This window comes from Mesoplodon bidens, assembly GCF_964165515.1.
Source record: "Mesoplodon bidens genome assembly, chromosome: 2".
NCBI classification, from domain to species: Eukaryota; Metazoa; Chordata; class Mammalia; order Artiodactyla; family Ziphiidae; genus Mesoplodon; species Mesoplodon bidens.
This window is the reverse complement of record NC_138177.1, coordinates 111,486,810-111,500,985: the sequence shown is the minus strand read 5'-3', so window position 1 is coordinate 111,500,985 and position 14,176 is coordinate 111,486,810. Positions and strand designations below refer to the sequence as shown.

The 14,176-nt window shown below is 42.7% G+C and overlaps 1 protein-coding gene across 1 annotated transcript in view; it reads left to right on the top strand.

Moving 5' to 3' along the window:
• The window catches only part of DNAI3 (dynein axonemal intermediate chain 3), a gene marked incomplete at its 5' end in the record, with an annotated part of 84,611 nt that extends 80,632 nt beyond the window's left edge, over window positions 1–3,979 (top strand). The window contains one exon of the mRNA XM_081258915.1: window positions 3,692–3,979. Coding sequence (XP_081115041.1) covers window positions 3,692–3,835 — 144 coding nt within the window. The 3' untranslated portion in view covers window positions 3,836–3,979. The remainder of the gene's footprint in view (window positions 1–3,691) is intronic.
• Window positions 3,980–14,176: the final 10,197 nt, after the last annotated feature.

The following is a 14,176-nucleotide window of genomic DNA, read 5'->3' as shown; positions in this document are numbered from 1 at the left end:
GGCTTCCCTGGTGGCACAGTGGTTGAGAGTCCGCCTGCTGATGCAGGGGACACGGGTTCGTGCCCCGGTCCGGGAAGATCCCACATGCCGCGGAGCGGCTGGGCCCGTGAGCCATGGCCGCTGAGCCTGCGTGTCCGGAGCCTGTGCTCCACAACGGGAGAGGCCACAACAGTGAGAGGCCCGCGTAACGCAAAAAAAAAAAAAAAAAAAAGTGCAAAAAAGAGAGGACTATGAATTGACGCGTGGGCACTCATCCCGTCTCTACTGCTTACGAGCTATGAGATCTACAGCAAGGTTTGTGTCTTTGCTGAGCTTTGGTTCTCTTGCTTTTAAAATAGGAATACTAATAACAATCTTTTAGGATTACTGTAAGGATTTCAGTTAGGTAACTTGACAAATAGTAAATTGTCATTAAGTGGGAGCTAGTGTGTAGAGACAGACAGACAAATAGATATAAATTTTACTGTAATAAACTAGAACTGTGAAATTTGCAATAGAGGAGGATTTGGTACAGGACACATCCATCTTAAAATCTACCAAAAAGGAACCTAAATCTCTGAAGCCCCCATCCTCTTCCTCAGCCTCCCTGTTTGATGTGAATTCCATCACTCTGTTGGTCTTCCTTTGACCACTGGAATTTGGGGCCTTGAAATATTCTGTGAATTCAGCTCTTCTTTCTTTCTCACATGAGGTCATCTCAGTCCATATTTCTGCTTGTCTCTTGCTCATTCCCTTCCTTGCCCTTTTGTCACCAACAATTTCATCACCGCCTGTTGTTTCCTTATAGCCAAATATATAGCCTCCTCCAATGTAATTACTCATGTAAGACCCTAGGTCTCAATTAAAAGCACAAGCATGTGGAAATATTTTAATGTACTGCATTAGCAAATAGATTAACATTATCACATTGATATATACGAATTAGTGGAACAAAAACAGAGGGAGCATCATTTCAAAATATTGTTCAGTGGTGACAAGGTATAAAAGAACACCAATTAATTAACTTTTCTTTGTTTTCTTTTGCTACAAAAAAAAAAATTGGTCTTGGTCTGTTCTTTTGCACAACCACAAACACTGGGTGAAATTCTGCCATGGGAGGTAATCTGCCACCCTTTCCTACACCAGCAATCATCGATTACTAGGAGTGTTTAAATAACATAGTGACAGCTAATTATCCACATAGAATTGTGGATAATCCAAAAATAATTTACAATGTGAAGTACTTTTAAAAAACTTGAATATTATAATAATCATATCTTGGAATTGTATGATGCTTTTGAGTTTCCAAAACTTTTCCACCTTCTTGTAACTTCATTTCCATTTGACATAGTACCCTCCTTAAAGTAGAGCTACCACTTGTCAAGTTTTCTCTGGAACTAGACTGTGGATAAGTGAATACATTTAAAAGGGCTCCTCTGTTACATTTAGAAAATGAAAAGGGTCACCAAGGAAAAATAACTAATGTTAGTCAGAAGTATCTCCTTACAAGCAACTGCTGATAATAGGGGAAATGGGAACAAACTAACAACCTCAGAGGATTGCAGTGGGGATGAAATGAGTTGAAATATTTACAGCACTTAGCCAGTAACTGGCAGATAGGAAGTGTCCACTATTAGTATTATTACCGAGGGCAGGGGACGATCACACATCCATCCAGCAAGGCTGGTTTTCATGAGCGCCCCACAACTGGCAGGGATTAGGCTGTGCACTTCAACCCACACATCTGAGGGAAATCATATACCCATCTCTTTGCAAACATTGAATCTGGATACCGCTCACTTATTGAAAAGTAATAGTAAGTACAGCTCTAACAGCACACAAAATGGGAATTTTCCTAACTGGAATTTCAGCTGGAGACCCGAAACTGAGAAAAGTAGCAGTTTCCATATGATTCATTATGTCATCTCTATGGGACAGAGAAGACAGAAGAATTCAAAAGAATTCTGCAACCCCCAGTCAATGACCCACACTCCAGGCTACACAAGGAAGGCAAGAATTATGGGGAAGAAAGGGGATTTTTTTTTAGAGAGAGGTGTTGGAGCACTGTGTATTCCCCATTCCCACTTCTGCAACACCACCCAGACTCTGGGAGGAGACCTTCAAGAGAAGCACTGCTAGAGATAGGTTGCTGGTCAGGATGGACCATGGGCCTTGTACACCTGGCAGGAGGCTTCCTCAGCCACAGAAATCCAAGGGCTAGGAGTTACCGAGGGACCAGAGCAGAATGTCCAGGGAGAATTTAGGAAACTCAGGGGCAGGGACCTGACTCCTATGGCTGGAAAGTCTGCAGGCAAAAGATTGGCTTAAACTCCTCTGACAGACGGGTAGGGAGAGGACCAGGGGCAATGAACTTGTAGTGATGGCAGAGTGAGGGTAGTGAGTTTTCCTGGGGCCAGGTGGAAACTTGAAAGTAACTAGGCTCAAATCAGGTGCCCCAAAGGACTTTCTAAGTGGGGTGAGGCAATCTACAGAAAGAGCCTGGAGGTGCACAGCGGGGCATTGCAGTGGGGGCCACAAGGGGCAGCCTTCACTTGGATATTAGACTGGCCTGGGTCTTCAAATACCTGAAAATGACACTATTTCTAATACCTAAAAATGATAGGAAATGCTATGGAATCTGTCACATATGTTGTAAAGGACAAAGGTTAGAAGAATAACATTTTTTGTACTCTCACCTTATCCAGTCATGCTCTTTTTGTGAATTGGCTATTGTAGCTAACAAGTGCTTACTGGGTGCATGCACCATTCTGAGGACCTGCCATATTTAATAATTCATTTAATCCCCACAGTGCTATGAAGCAGTTATAATGATTAGACATGAGGAATCTGAGAAAGCAGAGATATTAAGAGAGGGGGAAAAGCAAACATACGGAAGGAATATGGCAGAGGAAGGGGAAGACAACATCAGTCACTGTGAATATTCAAAAGAGGAAAATACCTCTTGCAAATTATTCTCTAAAGAAACTAGAATAAAATACAGTTCTGGTCCCTTTGATGGAATCCACAAAGACAGGGCTTTGTGACAAGGGATCAGAAGGCACAGGAAGACATTAGGATGGGGACAGGACAAGAGGAGAAAAAACAAAAGCAACATAGGATGACACACCAAGATGAAGTGACCCTAAAGTTCATCTGAAAGAAGACACAGATGAGAAAAAACAAAATCTTAAAAATCGTAATGACTGCCCTAGCAGATATTACAATAAATTAAAATGTCACAATAATTAAACCAGAGCAGTACTCAGGCGAACACTGACAGATCAAAGCACAAAACAGATGACTCAGATTATTCAGCAAGTGGTGTTGGGCAAATTAGCTGAATAAATGCCCTTCATTGTTATTCTCTCCCCTCTCAATGTGCTCCTCCCTCCATCAGTGGCAGGAGTTTGTAGGCCAGCCTGGATTGCCCCTGCCCCCCAGAGCCCACATCCAGTCCATCAGACTGGGTCAGCCCCACCGCCAGGAGATGCCTTGAGTCTGCACACACCGCTCCGCTCATCTCTGCCCCTCCCCTTCAGAGCCAGCAGCCTCTCTCCCTGACTGTGTAAGAGATGCCCTCCTGCCCTCGGCCCCTCACAGCCCTTCCAGAGAACAGCAGCCAGGCCAGCCTTTCAAGAAAAGCCCCTTCCCAGCCTTTGGTATCTCTAGCTGCCAGAGTTTTATACAAATGACTTGCTTTTTTCCCCCCTAGAAAACGTATCAGAAGTCAAAAGAACAATTGGAAGCCGAATTGAAAATGGACTATGAGAGTTATTTGGAACTGGAAAAGAACGTCCTCATCAATCTTGGTCTAATCAAAGTGAAAGAGACAATGTCAAACATGGAAATGATATAGAAAAGCTTTCTGTAGGGGTGTTTTGAGGGCTTTGTGGGGCTTTTCTTTACTCATCATTTTTTATGTAAGGTGAACTAGCAAAACTAAACATGAAAAAGGTTTACTTACGCATACATATCAAGCTTTTATTTCACTGCTATTAAAACTTTTGAATTAAACAATAAGATCTGTTTCCATTTTTGGACTGAATATGTACTAAATTTTGTACTGAGTATAAAAGCTATTGATAATGAAATTTTCATTTCCTGTAATAATACAGAGCTTCAGACATCCACCCTCAGTCCTCAACTGACATCTATTCAGAGCCCCTAATCCCAGACAGAAGTAGAGCTCAAACTTTGCTCCTAATTATCAGGTTGCTTTTGGTCACCTCACCAAAAAGTGCTCCCACTGGGCCACTGCACAGATCGTCAGGCCATGTGCTCAACAAAATATTAACAGATGGAATCCAGAAATATATGCATAGAAATGGATAACACATGAAGATCATGTTGGATTTATCCAGGAAATATAAGGTAAATTTAACAGTAGAAAATAAATCAATGTTTGATTAAAGGAGAGAATTTATGATACCAAAAAAATGCAGAAAAACATTCCCTAAAATTCAACATCCACTCATGATAAAACAATAAATTCCTTGCAATTACAAAAAGAAGGAAACTTCCTTAATCGGATGCAGGGTAACTAAAACAATCCTACAACAAACGTTATACTTAATGGTGAAAAGCTGAAAGTTTTCCTCAGAAGTGTGGAACAAGATGGTGCCCACTGTTGTGTCTTCTAGTCAATATTGTACTGAAGGTTTAACCAGTGTGGGCACAAAAAAGAAAGAGTGTATGAAACTGACTTGTGAAATAGCTTGATGTATCTCAATAACAGATTCAACGTCACAAGAAAGTGACTAGCGTGAGAGGTGGGTTGCGGGGAGAGTGGCAAGAGATGAGACTGGAGAAGCAGCTTAGAGCCAGGTGGTGAAGGCTCCCGTAAACCAAACTAAAGAAGCTGGATTAGAGCTTGCAGATACTGGGGAATTAATGGAAGGGCTAAGCAGGAAGGTGACACGATCAGCTTTATACTCAGGAAGGTAAGGAACAGATTAGAGTGGGAGAGTCTCAAGTCAGGAAATCCTATTAGGAGACAGTTGTAATAGTTCAAGGTAAAAGATTAGGGCACCATGTCCTGAAGCTTAATGTGAAAATAAAAATGAAAGGCTGATTGGGTGGGGAAGGGAAGACAAAGGATGATGCCAAGGTTTATAAGTTGCTAGAGGAGGTAAAATGTGGTCCAGTGGCTAAGACTCCACGCTCCCAGTGCAGGGGGCCCGGGTTTGATCCCTGGTCAGGTAACTAGAGCTCACATGCTGCAACTAAGACTTCACATGCCTTAACTGAAGATCCTGCACACAGCAAAGAAGATCCCGCCTGCCACAACTAAGACCCAGTGCAGCCAAATAAATAAGTAAATATTAAAAAAAAAAAACTATGTACACAAAAGTCAGGTAGGTAGTAGCACTTAACCATCTGTGTGCCTTTGGACAGATGACATATAGCTGTGAAACATTCCCCGTCTATGGAGTCAGGTTGAGAGTGTTTACCTTATAACATTTTATAAGGGCAAATGAGCACCTGCATGTAAGGTGGTGGTGCCCCGCACATGTCACTGTCATTACTGGAATGTCCCAGGGCTCATCCTTGTATTTGAACTTCTTTTTTCTTTCCTTTTTTTTTTTTTAAATCCACACCCATGGCTTAGGTGAATCCATCCAGTCTCATAGCATTATATACTACTTCTATCCCTGGCCTGGACTTTTCCCGTAAAATCAAGCACTGTATATTCATATGAGTACTTAATGTCTCTCCTTGGGTGTATAATATGCATCTCATATTTAAACACGTCCAAAATTGAGTGACTGAATTTCCCTCCAAAACCCATGCTTCCTGTAGTCCTCCCAATCACCTTGCTTCTAGTTGCTTGGGCAAAAACCGTGATGTCATCTTTCATTTCTCTCTTTCTCTCACACTCAATGCTCAATCTGTGAGCAAATTCTGTTGAGTACATCTTCAAAATATACCCAGAACCTGATCATGTCTCTCCTTCCTTACTGTGAACCACCGTGGTCCAAGCCACCATCATCGCCAGCTGGGATTTTCACAGTGGCCTGACGGCTCTCCCTTCAGTCTCTCTCAACAGCAGCCAGGTGGTGGTTTTAAATGGAAGCCAGAGTCTGTCATTCTTCTCAGAGCTCCTCCTCGGCTTCCCAGCTCACTAGGATAAGAGTAGGAGCCAAAAGCTCTCCTGGACCTGCAAACCCTCGTGTGGTCAGGCTCTCCCCTGTCATCCTGGTTTCATCTCCCCTTCTCCTCCCCTCATCACACCACCCATCATGCCAGACTCCTATGCACCCAACATGCCTGACGTGTTCCTGTCCCAGGGCTTTTGTGCTTGCCGGTCTGTGCTTTCTCCAGCAATTTTCCCTGTTTTATTTTCACATGTTCCCTCAAAGGTAAAGAGAAAAAATGTTTTGAGTACCTGCTATGTACCAGGCTCTATAATTTTTTTGACTTATTTATTTATTTTTATTTATTTTAATTTTTTTTGCGGTACGCGGGCCTCTCACCGCTGTGACCTCTCCCGTTGCGGAGCACAGGCTCCGGACACGCAGGCCCAGTGGCCATGGTTGACGGGCCCAGCTGCTCCGCGGCATGTGGGATCCTCCCAGACCGGGGCACGAACCCGTGTCCCCTGCATCGGCAGGTGGACTCTCAACCACTGCACCACCAGAGAAGCCCTATTTTTTTTTAATTGAAGTATATAGTTGAACAGAGTGTTCAGGGTAGGTCATACTGGGAAGGTGACATTAGAGCAAAGACCTGAAGAAGGTGAGGGGTTTTGCCCTGTTGTCTTCTAGGAGAAGCATGTTTCCTAACCCAGCCCCCCACCTCCCAACCCCAGCCAACTTCTGCTTCAGTCTCCTGGACAGAGGTGTGGCCACCTCTTAGTGCAAAAGAAGGTGGGACTACAGAGAACAGGAGTTACCTGGGGCTGGTGCATTGTTGTCTCAAACAAAAGCAAGGTTTTCTTAGCATAGAAGATATTGAATAAACATCTCCCTTAGGGTTATCGAGTAAAGAACTTAGCATGGTCTGGCATATAGCAAGCAGTAAATATGTTTTCTACTATTTTATCTAATTTATAAATATAATATTATTATAATATTCGTGCTATAGAAACTAAACATAGGGTTCGTCTTGCCTATGATAGCAGTTATTATCAGTTCAGTGTGATATTTTTATTGTGTGTTTATAACCTCAGTTTTTCCAGGTCCCATCATCTCACCAGCCTATGGCCCCCAATGGGGTCACATAGCCATAGCCCACGTTTCATGGGATCTTGCCCCACCTGCTTAACAGGTATCTCATCCTTCTGCAAAGCCCCTCCAGGTATGTCCTGTAGTCCCAGGAATGAAGGTACAGTTATATGTTTAAAAACAAGCCCACAGGGCTTCCCTGGTGGCGCAGTGGTTGAGAGTCCACCTGCCAATGCAGGGGGACCTGGGTTCGTGCCCCGGTCCAGGAAGATCCCACATGCCGCAGAGCAGCTAGGCCCGTGAGCCATGGCCACTGAGCCTGCGCGTCCGGAGCCTGTGCTCTGCAACGGGAGAGGCCACAACAGTGAGAGGCCTGCGTACAGCAAAACAAACAAACAAACAAACAAAAACAAGCCCACAACCACCAGGCACTCAAGACTCCCTTTTCCCAATGTGCTAGAGATGCTAATGGCCTGTGACATGGAAGAAGGTTCTGGGTCAGTGCCTCTGTGTTAGTTAAGTTCCAGCAAGAAGCGAACACCAAGGCAGGCCTAGATGTGCAACTGTTTACTGGGAGACTGAGCAGGGATGCCAGGGAGAGCCTTCAGACCTCGATGCAGGTCTGTTACCCACGGAAGGAGAGAGGGGAGGAAAGAGAACCAGGTAGGGTGAGTCTCAGACCACCCAGCACGCTCACTGAGGCTTTGGAATTTAGGCACACTCACTGTGCTGCCTCCTTCTTCCCTGGGATGAGTTCTCTCCAAGGCTCTTCAGCTCCTCCAACAAATGCCTTTTTCTCTGGCTTGGATCCTCCATTTGGCAGACAAGGTCAGACCTGCTGAATCCCAGCAGAGAACACAGTTGAGACTCAAACTGGGAAGCTCTGGCTGAAAGTGTAGGAATATTGGGTGTGAATTAAAACAGAGTTTGGTGTTGTGTCTCCTTTCAGTTCCCATGGATCTAGCCCTTTCCCCTACTGTGCTGTGGGTCAACCCAGTCTTCTTTGTCTGCACTTAGGTCTTTTGGTCTGGTGTACAGTATAGTAAAAAGAAAGGGGTCTTGAGATCCTAGCAGAACTGAGTGCTAATCCCAGCTTCTTCACCCTAAGCGAACTGTTCTGTCCCCCAAGTCTTGGTTACATTATCTGTAAAATGGGGATAATAATCATACCTACTTCCTACAACAAAAATGTATGTAGGGCTTCCCTGGTGGCACAGTGGTTGAGAGTCCTCCTGCCGATGCAGGGGACACGGGTTCATGCCCCGGTCCAGGAAGATCCCACATGCCGCTGAGTGGCTGGGCCCGTGAGCCATGGCCGCTGAGCCTGTGCGTCCGGAGCCTGTGCTCCGCAAAGGGAGAGGCCACAAGAGTGAGAGGCCCGTGTACCACAAAAAATAAATAAATAAATAAATAAATAAATAAAATAAAAATGTATGTAAAACATCTGACATATAGTTGGTGCTCAATAAATGGTGCCTCTTTTTCTTGCTTGGTGTCAGGTGTACACACTCACACACCAGAGAAACCATAGTGTTTCCTCTTTGTCCTATGTAATAATCTCTCATTTTCACATTTTTGTTATTATTATCATTATTATTATTATTTTACCTTTTGGCCATACAGCGCAGCATGTGGGATCTTAGTTCCCCTACCAGCGATCGATCCCTTGCCCTCTGCAGTGGAAGTGCAGAGTCTTAACCACTGGACCACAGGGAAGTCCCCATTTTTGTTATTATTAACCATAATGAGAATGTCTCTCACTTCCAAACATGACCTAAGGGGGGGCTCTGCACACCTCGTTTAATATTAGCCTATGATCATTTTAGCACGAGACATGTTAGACATGGTATTTAAAATCTGAATGGTAGCTTTCTTTTTTGTAGAACTAAAATGCTTATGGCTATTCTGAAAATTAATCATTCTAATAAGACTTGATTTATTTAGCCTAAATTTAATTATCATTCAGCTGTACAAACTGCTTTTTACCCACCAAGAAACGTTGCATAATTAAACCAGTGTATTTTCAGGCCCTCAGATAAACACATTGTGTGTGTGTGCTTTGGAGGAGAAGGCCATTGACTCTAGCACACATTGGCCCTGGCACACTTCCACAGCCTCACTAATCCACCACTGTAAATAATTAACATCTCCCTGTGCCCTGCACCCCAGAACCTGCTTGGGGTAGCTTCTCTGCACCCAGTTGCTAGGCTGCCATTGCCAGGTCAGATACTATGTGACTGAGCAAGGGCCCCGCGACGGAAATTAAATATCTCAGTGAAGGGCAAATTAAACCCTGTGTGATGAATTCACTCCTTCCATGGCTGGTGAACTGTTTGAGGGTCACAGGCTCATGTAAAACAAGTTCGCACCATCAGAGTAGAATCCCAAACATCAAAGAAACCAGCCATGGAGATCTACTGGGCAATTGATGGTTTAAAAAAATTGTGTAATTGCTTCCAAATGCTTTCTTGTTCACAAATATAACACTAAAAATATATGCAGCGAGTATGGTAAATAATATAGGTTGTGTTTCTCTGCAATAATGCCAACATTCTAAACTTAAAAGGACAGAAAATAAGGTTTCTCTAAGTCACCTGTACATGTGATATTCTAGACTGTTTTTATACTTTTATTAAAGAGGAGAAGGAAAGAAGATATGAAATAGATTTCATATTCTTCCCTGTCAACTAAAGATACATCTTCCAGTCCTTTTTAGAAGCCATATTTTTAAGAAGAATAATTCTCTTTTAAAAAACCACTGTAAAAAAAGAAAACAACTCTAAATTGAATCTAACATATGGCAGGTGTCTGCTTTATTTCAGCCTGAATAAACAAGCTAAATTAACCACTGAAACGGATAATAATTTTTCACTTTTAATGACGTTTCTTGACTGTATGGATCTAAATATAACAAATTAAAAAAAAAACAGAATACATTATCCCAATTATCCAGAAACCTAACCAGTAACTAGAACTTAAATGTGTTCTAGTTTGGCAATGAACACTTTTGACAACAAAACACAAAAAAATGTCTTATTATTAGGTATTTTTTATTAGCGACCAGTTTCAGGATCCATCCAAATATCAGTAGGATTCAGACAGTCATGTCTGCAGGACGGAACAATAATTTTTTTTAATATATATTTTTAAACTTTATTCTAGTTTCTTGGCTTCGTCGGGTCTTAGCTGTGGCATACGGGATCATCGTTGAGGCATGCGGGATCTTCCATTGGGTGCACGGGCTCTTCGCGCAGGCTTCTCCCTAGCTGTGGCATGCCGGTTTTCTCTCTCTAGTTGTGGCACGCAGGCTCCAGAGTGTGTGGAATCTGTAGTTTACGGCACGCGGGCTCTCTAGTTGAGGTGCGTGAGATCAGTTGTCGTGGCGTGCGGGCTTAGCTGCCCGCCCCTCCACCCCCATGTGGAAATCTAGTTCCCCGACCAGGGATTAAACCCGCATCGCCTGCATTGGAAGACAGATTCTTTACCACTGGACCACCAGCGAAGTCCCCTGAACAATATTTCTGATGATCATTAGTATAGAGACAGCCAAGTAGAGTTTAAGCTCAGCTGCTCTCAACCTTTGTAATGTTGGGCAAATAACCTTCCTGATCCTCCATTTCTTCATCTAGTAAATAAGGATAATAATTCCCACTGCATAGAATTATCATGAAGATTATAGTCAGATAAAACATATGAAAGTTCCTTGTAAAATCTAATTGCTTTAAACATAAATATGTACAATAATAATAATAATAGATGGTGAACTATTTCAGAATTATAAGGTGATTTTTTGAATCATCAAACAAGTTTACTTATGTTTACTGTAGTATATTTTTATTACATTATAATTCCTGATAGTGTTTAATTAATATTCAGCTAACCAAGATGTTCCATTCTCTTACCCCACCAAATATAAACAATTTATCTGTATTAGTAGCCAATTGATTTGGTTTAAAAATTAAATGGGGGCTTCCCTGGTGGCACAGTGGTTGAGAGTCTGCCTGCCGATGCAGGGGACACAGGTTCGTGCCCCGGTCCGAGAGGATCCCACATGTCACGGAGCGGCTGGGCCCGTGAGCCATGGCTGCTGAGCCTGCGCGTCCAGAGCCTGTGCTCCACAATGGGAGAGGCCACAACAGTGAGAGGCCCGCGTACTGAAAAAAAAAAAAAATTAAATGGGTCTTAAATTCTGAAACTTAGGGGAAAATTAGACATTATCTTAGGAAAGAGAGCTACCTGTTTAAGAGGTCAGAAGACATTTTGTATGTGCCTCTCAACCCCATCCACGTCAACCAGAGAGCCATGTCGCCAATCACTCAATTGCATGGGTTTTATTTTTTGAGACTATCAGAATTTTCTTTGTCTGCCCTTCTCCAGCCTCAGGAGTGAGCAAACCCCAGAAAAACACCTGGGCTCTAACTAGGGAGCCCTGGTGATGTGGCTGTGCATCCAGAGGTGTCTAGTCCCCAGAAATGACACACTGAAGACAGAGTCTGAAACAAATAGATTCTGCACCAGTTCATTATGAGAATCTTAATTTTAATTGATTCATAGTCATCTGGGCAGGAAGGGGGTGACAGATACCACCAGTGCTTGTCAAACAACCGCATGCACCTTTATATTTTCCAGCTTCCTTTGCAGTTAGGTTGGGGCTATGACTGAATTCTGGGCAACAGGATGTGGGTAGAAATGGTAGAAGCCACTTCCAGGCTTTGCTTTAACTCATCTCATGAAATCCTCTGACTGTACCTGCCCCTGTTACGTGTTTCAGATGCCATATTTATAAAATAGAGAAAAGTCTCTCAACCTGTTTCGGACTTCCCACAGGCAGGAAATAAACCTTTCTTGTATTAAACCACCAAGACATCAGGGTTTATTTGTTACCCCTTCATAGCCTAGCCCATCCTGATGAAGTCAGATGAATGAGAGGACAGTCTCATTAGAAAACATGTGCATAACTGTTAGCTGGAAGTCAGGAATTGGACTTAAATCTGTGCACATTTAATAAGACACTAGGAAAATTTAAAAAGCCATAACTAAAGATATCAAAAGAAAAAAAAACTTTCTTAAATTGGAAATTACTTGTGCCTATGGGTTGAAAGAGTACACTATATTCCAAGCAAAGTCCAACTTATTCAGTAAGTGGGTGAATTGGGATTTACATATTACTCCAAATCTCATGTTTTAAATACTCAACACTAAAGCCAAAGTGGTCATTTAAAAATCAGATCTGAACCCCATCACTTCCCCACTTTAAACCTTTCAATGGCTGGCCCTCATTGGCTTCAGGATAGGGTCTAAGTTCTTTGCCTGCTTATGACACAGCCTGCTTGCTTTTTAAGTCTTACAGGTTTGCCTTCCCTCACTTCCCCTCCAGACATTGCAATCCATGCTCTTCTCCACAAGTGCTGTGCTCTCTTACCTCTGCTTCCTGGAAAATGCTATTCCCCTTCCATGGATAAAAAGCTACCAAGAATTCAAAAATGTTCTAAAATGAATTAGTATCTAATGCAGCAGAATAGTACCTACGCATCTTTTAAAAATAATAATTCATGTGTGGTCCTTCTATGGAAAAATGAACAGTGCTCACAAGAACTTGTTTTAGAGACTAAAAATGGAATTGACATGTGATATTAATAGTTTTCGAAGTTACAAAGTAAGAGAAGTATCTGGATCAGAATCAGGGCTTTGGAGTCAGAGAGAATTCTGAGCCACTTACAAGCTTTAGAGATTTAACCATGACAAGCTTCTGCTGTGGCTGAATGGATTCTCAAAAATGGCTGCAGCAATATTTCTGGTCCCATAAGCTCTTTAAAACCCTTGCACACCCCCATCAAAAGATAGACTCTAGGGCTTCCCTGGTGGCGCAGTGGTTGAGAGTCTGCCTGCCGATGCAGGGGACACGGGTTCGTGCCCCAGTCCGGGAGGATCCAGTATGCCGTGGAGTGGCTGGGCCCATGAGCCATGGCCGCTGAGCCTGCGCGTCCGGAGCCTGTGCTCCGCAACGGGAGAGGCCACAACAGTGAGAGGCCCGCGTACCGCAAAAAAAAAAAAAAAAAAAAAGATGGACTCTATTTCCCCTCCCCTTGAAATTGGGTGGGGCTTTGTGGTTGCCTCAAAGAATAGAATGCAGCAGAAATGATACTGCATGACTTCTGAGGCCAGGTCATACAGGGCAACACGGATATAGCTTCCATCTGGCCCACTCTCACTGGACACTCACTCTTAGAACCCAGCCACCATGTTGTGAGGAAGTCCAGGCTACATGGAGAAGACACATGTAAGTGTTCTAGTCAACAACCCCAGGTAAAGTTTCACCCAAAGGCCAGCATCAACCACCATGCATGTGAATGAATGAGACTTCAGATGATTCCATCCCTGAGCCGACGAGCTACCCCAGCTGATGCTGCATGGAAGAGAGAGGAGCTATCCCTGCCAAGATCTGCCAGAGACCAGATTTTTGAGCAAAGTAAACGCTGTCACTATGTTAAGCTGTTAAGTTTTGGTGTGGTTTGTTACATAGCTACAGGTCACTGGAAAAACCACCTTCTATGGCTCTTGTGATGATTAAATGAGATAGAACATAAAAAATTCCTAGTACATTGTCCAAAACATAGTAGGTCCTCAATAATGTTAGTTTCCTATAATGTGTCAATAATTATGGAAATTATTCCAAAATAGTATATTTATTTATTTCTATCCCTACTTTGTTCAAGGAAGGGTTATAAGAAGCATAGCATATAGTGTCTCTGCTTTTAATACATATAATCTAGTAAGACTATTAACTATATAATCAAATGACTACAATAGAAAACAGAATGAAATAAGTGCTATGAACCTTAAAATTTGATAAATGTCCTTAATAAATATCGAACTATAAGTAGTGCAAACCTCTGGTGAGTAGGATTACTTTTAAGCAAGTAAAGAGGGGAAAGAGGTGCATAAAAGAATATTCTTTCAACTGCATACTCCTCTGTATTGTTGGAATTACTACAGGAAACATGCATTTCTTTACTTATTATCCTCCTTTTACT